The 6,000-nt window shown below is 47.5% G+C and overlaps 1 protein-coding gene across 12 annotated transcripts in view; it reads left to right on the top strand.

Moving 5' to 3' along the window:
- Nucleotides 1–469: 469 nt before the first annotated feature.
- Nucleotides 470–6,000, top strand: part of LOC116888537 (transcriptional regulator ATRX) — a 138,899-nt gene continuing 133,368 nt past the window's right edge. For 6 of the 12 annotated variants that reach the window (XM_032889841.1, XM_032889838.1, XM_032889833.1 and 3 more), the window contains exon 1: nucleotides 471–737. Coding sequence is in view for 5 of the 12 variants with exons in the window: in XM_032889838.1 (XP_032745729.1) it covers nucleotides 718–737 (20 nt within the window). In the remaining 7 variants the exon portion in view is untranslated. Of the gene's footprint in view, nucleotides 879–1,245; nucleotides 1,265–6,000 lie in introns of those variants that run through there. The other 6 variants (XM_032889840.1, XM_032889835.1, XM_032889839.1 and 3 more) reach the window with 3 other exon arrangements.

The following is a 6,000-nucleotide window of genomic DNA, read 5'->3' as shown; positions in this document are numbered from 1 at the left end:
AATGATACGATATTTGCCTAACATGCACAAAGCCTTGGGTTCAAAACAGCACAAGAGCGTATGTCCCCCCTCTTCCCCAAGGATGGATGTTTGGTTGAATGTGGAATTCGTGCTTTGGTTTCCTCACCCAGTAAAATGTTAGGTCTGCCTACTTTCAATGGTTCAAGCATGAGATTCAGATAAAGCATCTACCTGCATAGTGAATTCTCAATAAACGTAAATGGGGTGCTATTGTTCACCAATTATGACGAAGAGGGTGGACCAAGAGTGCATTTTCAGGATAAAGTCAAGATACAGCCTTGGCACTTTGAGGTCAGCAGTGACTGAACTGGACCCCTCTATAAAGAGGTGGAGGGGATCAAGTGACGTCGACCGCCTTAGCAACAGGCCCCCAAAGAAGGTGAATTTCCGTAGCCAATAAGACACTGAGCTCTGGCAGAGGTAGCCAATAGATGACGGAAAGAGGAAGAGGGAGGACGCGCCAATTCTCCTGCCCGAGCCTCGGCCCAACAAAATGGCGTCGGCGTCGGCCTCGCTTTGTCTCCGTGGCTCTGGCAGCAGCAGCAGTGGTAGCGGCCTCTGAGCTGTGAGGACGATCCAGCACGAGCTGCAGTGACTACTAAGATCCCAGTACTTTTCGTTCAGCCACGGGCGCTGAGGAGCGCAGAACGGTACCCAAGGGGTTGCCGAAGCCAAGCGGCCGTCCGAGCCAAAAACATGACCGCTGAGCCCATGAGGTAAAACGCAAGCCCTTGTCACGGGCCCCGGCGTTCTGCTCCCGGGCGCCTTCCACTCGAGTGGGGTGTTTGCAAAGACGTGCGCTAGGTGCCCTAGGCCCGCGCGCGGCTTCGCGGTCAGCAGCATCGTTTTCCCTCTAGGTGAGCGGGGCTGGGGGAGCGCGGTGGGAAGCCCCAGCCGGGGCTCGGGGTGTGTGTGTGTGTTGGTCGGGGGTGGCATGCGGCGCGCGCGTTGCCTTCCCCGCCTCCCGCTGCTGCGGAGTCGGGAGCCCCTGCTCGGCTCACGCCTCCGTGCCTGCGGCGTCGAGGCCGGGAGGTCGCCCGGCGCTGAGCGCTGGCGGTCATTCTTCCTAATCTTGGGGCCTAGCGATTGCGTGGGGAAGGAGGGGGAGGGGGAGAAGGGGGATGGGGGAGGGGGGAGGGGCGGCGGGAGGAAGTGAGATCCTGGGACTAGCGAACCCCAATGGTCGCCTCCACTGGAAGTCCTCCGGCTCGCCGCGGCTCCGGGAGGAGAGTGAGCTTCGGAGGTAGGAGGGCGGGGAAGGTGCCTGGAAAAGGTGTCTTATCTTTTTCTCGACTCCCAGATCCTTGAGGGTATCCTCCAGGGCGGGGAAGGCGGAGACCGGCCGGCTAATGCCGGCTTGTGCTTTCTGAGAACAGCGAAGACTACTTTTCAGTGAAGTCCGGTTTTTAACGGGACAGCCGTTGTTTCCCTCCCACGGCGGTTTGGGGCACATTTCGTGAAGTAGTTAGATCATGTTTTTATTTATTTGTTCCACGAGGCATGGCGAGCCAGTTAACGAGGATTCACCAGAAGATTTATTACAAAGGTAGATGAGAGCCCAGGCCCGATGTTACCGATCCAAATACGTTTGAGATTCAGCTGTTTTTCACGCGTTTCTGATTTGCTTTTTGACTGTTAGGAGTAGTCATTCCGAAATGTATACCGCTTTTATGCAAATTCCTTGCTTTTTTAGGCAGTTTGATATTTGACATTTCATCCCAAGAGTGAATTAAGTGATTTTTTTTTTTCTACTCGGATGGGATGTAAGCTTGGTGCCTAGTGGCAAAACAAAATTACAGGTAGTGTGGATCATAATTGCCTCTGTAGTTGGCAGAATGTGCCATTGACTACTAGGACAGTATGGAGCACTTTAGATTTAGAATTTGAGAACGAACCCATACGATTTTCTACCTTAACAAACAGCGCAGAGATGCTCTTTTAACTTACATGATCTCTATACTTCAGCTCTTTTTTTTTTTTTTTTTTTTTTCCCGGAGCTGGGGACCGAACCCATATACTTCAGCTCTTAAAATACAGACTGTTAGTTGTGTAGAGATCATTGCCTTCCTTTATGAATTTGTGTTAACTGACCCAAGTAAAATGAATCTTTTTTTTAATGGGATATTGAGCAGCGTTGGCTGGTTAATACCAGGCATTCATATTCATTTATTTGAACGGACTGCCTTACATTACAGTTCAAGATGACTTTTCGATTTTACTTCATTTCTTAGTTGTCTGTATTTAAAACCATAGTTGCTCCTTTGTGGATGGTGAGGCTGGCCGCCGAAGGATTTGAAGCCAGCCTGTCTCAAAGCTAAAAAAGCTCCAAACAGAAAACAGGTGTTGCCTGCCAGTATCCTTTACCTATCAGGAGGCTTCAGAAGTTAAAGGTCAACACCCTATGACTGACTGAAAAGGAAAAAATTACATAGATTGTACTTGGATTTTTCATCTTTCTTTCCTTTTTATTCTTTTTCTTTTCTTTTCTTTTTTTTTTTTTTTTTTTTTTTTTTTTTTTTTGAGACGCGTAAAGCAAACTGGCTTTGAACTGGAAGGTAAACCACAAACTTCCCAGAGCTGGCCTTACAGATGTCACCATGCTAGGTTTTGCCGGGTTGGAGATGGAGCCCAGATTTTTGTATATATTAAGCAGGCATGCTTTCCACTGAGCTATCCCCTGCCCTTTTTCTTTTCCATATTGGGGATCTTGGTGCCTGTGAGCGAACACACTGCTTTTTGGAGCTGCATAGCCTGCCCTCCTTTTGCATTTGATTTTGAAACAGTTTCACTTTAAATTGACCAGGCTGGCCACTGGTTCCCCGTCGCACGTTCTCCAGTAACTGGGACTGCGTCACAGGATTTGGCACAACTGCCTCAGGCAACTCCTCCCCCTTTATTTGGGATGAAGAAATTATGCATATCACTTTCTGCTGGGTTTTTCTTATTGCTTATCTTGAGTTTTTATATCCTGGTAATGATAATAATAAATAAAATTGGGTAGTTATCCTTCCTTGCATAATTTACAGATTTTAAAGTTACATTTAGTGTGCGGGAGTGAGAGGCAGAAACAGAGAGGGCATCCAAGGGAGTCAGGGAGCGTGGTGTTCTTCCTTTCATCATGTGGGGGCAGGGGGTAGAACTCAGCTTCTCACTCAGTCTTAGCAGCAAACACCTTTTTCCACTGAGCCATCTTGTCGGGCCACTTGTATACTTTGTACTTAGAAGTGTTCTCTTCCTTGTATTTCTGTGTTTGTATGTGTATTTACACGTGTGTGGGTGCTGGAGGAGGAGGGGCTGTCTTACTCACTTGTTCCATTGCTGTGAAGAGACACCATGACCACAGCTACTGTGATTTAAACGTTTGATTGGGAGCCTGCTTACAATTTCCGAGGTTTAGTTCACTATCATCATGGCAGGGAACACTTCCTTTTCCGGCTCCTTTCCGCCGTGCTGACTGCCTCTCTTGGGCTGGTTCCATGCCTGGTCTTCAGCTTTCCTTCGAAGGTATCTCATGACTCTGGCAGCTCCAACATATTGGGGTCTCCAACAGAAGCCAGCGTTCATCTTCCCAGTTTCACACAACTGCCTCTCGAGGTCTCCACACAGGGACACCCCTCCCACAAGCCTGGCTTCTGTGGCTTTTCTGGGTCATGAAGAAGATACCAGAATCTCTTTCTTGTGTCCAGAACCTCAGGACCACTGCAGCCACTTTATGTTGCTTGCTGGGGCTGGAACTCCGTCCTCTCCTTCAATTACATTTGCACCAGCTTTCTGCTGCTCCTGGTTTCCTTCACTGCTGAAGCTTTACAGTTCCTTTTCTGGCTGGAAGTTCAGATGGGTGTGTGGGGGACATTTCATTTAAGCATTAGGCTTTTCTTTAAACTTTGTATCTCTTTCAGCACTGGACTGAAGTCCATTAGACTTCCTGGTGCTTCCTTTCTCTTCTTGAAACTGGATATTTTGTTTCTTTTCTTCCAGTTTGCTCCTTTTCATTATATATCTGCCTAAGAATAATGAATAACCACACTGGGTCAGTCAGTATGGTCAATATTAGTCTGTCTTAAAAATCTCTGCCAATGGCATTAATCTAAAACTCTTGCGTTTCTTTGGGTAGGTTTTTAGGACAAGGACAAAAAGTACCCACATTTTGCCAAAACGTCACAAGAATAGTTTCTAGGCCACTTACTAATACTCTTCGCCACTGAAACTTCTCGTTGTCTTCATACAGTTCAAATCTTCCTCAGCACTGTCTTCTACTCCTAATAGGGATGACCCATTAAGCTCTGCTTAAAGTGTCCAACGGATTTTCTAGTCCAAAGCTCCAAAACTCTTCCATAGTCCTCTAAGAACAACAACAAAAAAAGAGGTCAAGCCTGTCATAGCAATACCCAACTCCCTGGTACTAACTTCCTTTTTTTAATTATTATTTTTATTTTCTGCGCGTTGGTGTGAGTCTTTCTGGTGGCATCTTACTACACACAGTTGTGAGCTGTCTTTTGAGTGCTGGCCATTGAACCTGGGTCCTCTGGAAGAGAGGCCAGTGTTCTTAACTGGTGAGCTATATCTCCAGTTCCTGGGTTCCAACTTCTGTTTTAGTCACTGTTCTGTTGCTGTGGAGCACAGAAACTCTTAGAAAGAAAATCATTAGTTGGGGGCTCGTTTACAGTTTCAGAGGTTTAGCATGGTCTGAGCACAGCAGCACTCACTGCTGAAGCAATGCATACATCCTGCTCTGTAGGCATAGGGGTGAGGTGGGAGGGGAAGGGAGAGGGGAGGGGAGGGAGGAAGAGACAGACAGGGAGGGAGGGACACAGACTGGGCCTGGCAAGGCTTTAGAAACCTCAAAGCCCACACTTCAGAGATGCCACACCTACTCCTCAAATGGTTCCTAATTAAACATTCCAATATGTGAGCCTTTGTGGGTCATTCTTATTCAAATCACAAGACCAGAAGAGGTTATTAGGTCCTTGAAGCTAGAGTTACAGGCAGCTGCGACCTGGACTCTCTTCTATAAGAACTCTTAAGTGTTGAGCCATCTCTTCAGACCCAACTTGTATAGTTTGGATTAATTTTCAGAATACTACTTCATCTTCCCCATTTTGCAGAGGAGGAAACTGATAGAATGTGATGGAAGTTTTTCAACTTGTAATTCTGTTCTGATCTTTCTTTTTGGTTGAGAAAAGGTATGTGGCCTACAATAATAGCCTTAAACTTAGTTGATAGTCCCGATTCAGCTTCTCAAGTGCTGGGATTGTAGGTATGGGACACCATTCCTGACTTCAGGAATTGAGTTTGTCTAATTAATCTACAAGTGTGTGTGTGTGTGTGTGTGTGTGTGTGTGTGTGTGTGTGTGTGTGTGTGTGTGTGTGTTTGCCTCTGAAAGCCAGAATCTGGTATTGGAATTGGAGTTAGAGGCAATTGTAAGCTGTGACAAAGGTACTGGGAAACTAGGGTTCTCTGAAAGAACAGCAAGTGCCCTTAATTGCTGAACCATTTCCAGTACCAGGAGTTTTTTAGCCTGAAGGAATCAGATGCCTGACTGCCTGACTGCCTGCCTTCTAATTTTTAAAATTTTTTTGTAAAGATTCAGGCTGCTCCAGAAGAGGGCATCAGATCCTTACTGATGGTTGTGAGCCATCATGTAATTGCTGGGATTTGAACTCAGGGCCTCTGAAAGAGCAGCCAGTGCTCTTAACCACTGAGCCATCTCTCCAGCCCACCTGCCTGCTTGCCTCCTTCCTTCCTTCCTTCCTCCCTCTCTCTCCTCCTCTCCTCCCTCCCTCCTCCTCCCTCCCTTCATCCCTGCCTCCCCCCCCCTGCCTCTTCCTCCTCCTCCCCCTCTTCCTCCTCCCCTCATCTTCCTCCCTCTTCTTCCTCCCCTTCTTCCTCCCCCCTTCCCTCCCCTCCCCCTCTTCTTCCTCCTCCTCTTTCTCCCTTGAGACAGGATTTCTCTTGTAGCCCTATTGTTCTGTCCTGGA

This window comes from Rattus rattus, chromosome X (genome assembly GCF_011064425.1).
Source record: "Rattus rattus isolate New Zealand chromosome X, Rrattus_CSIRO_v1, whole genome shotgun sequence".
In the NCBI taxonomy this organism is placed as follows: domain Eukaryota; kingdom Metazoa; phylum Chordata; class Mammalia; order Rodentia; family Muridae; genus Rattus; species Rattus rattus.
The sequence above is the reverse complement of the archived record's forward strand: the minus strand, read 5'-3'. Positions and strand labels throughout refer to the sequence as shown.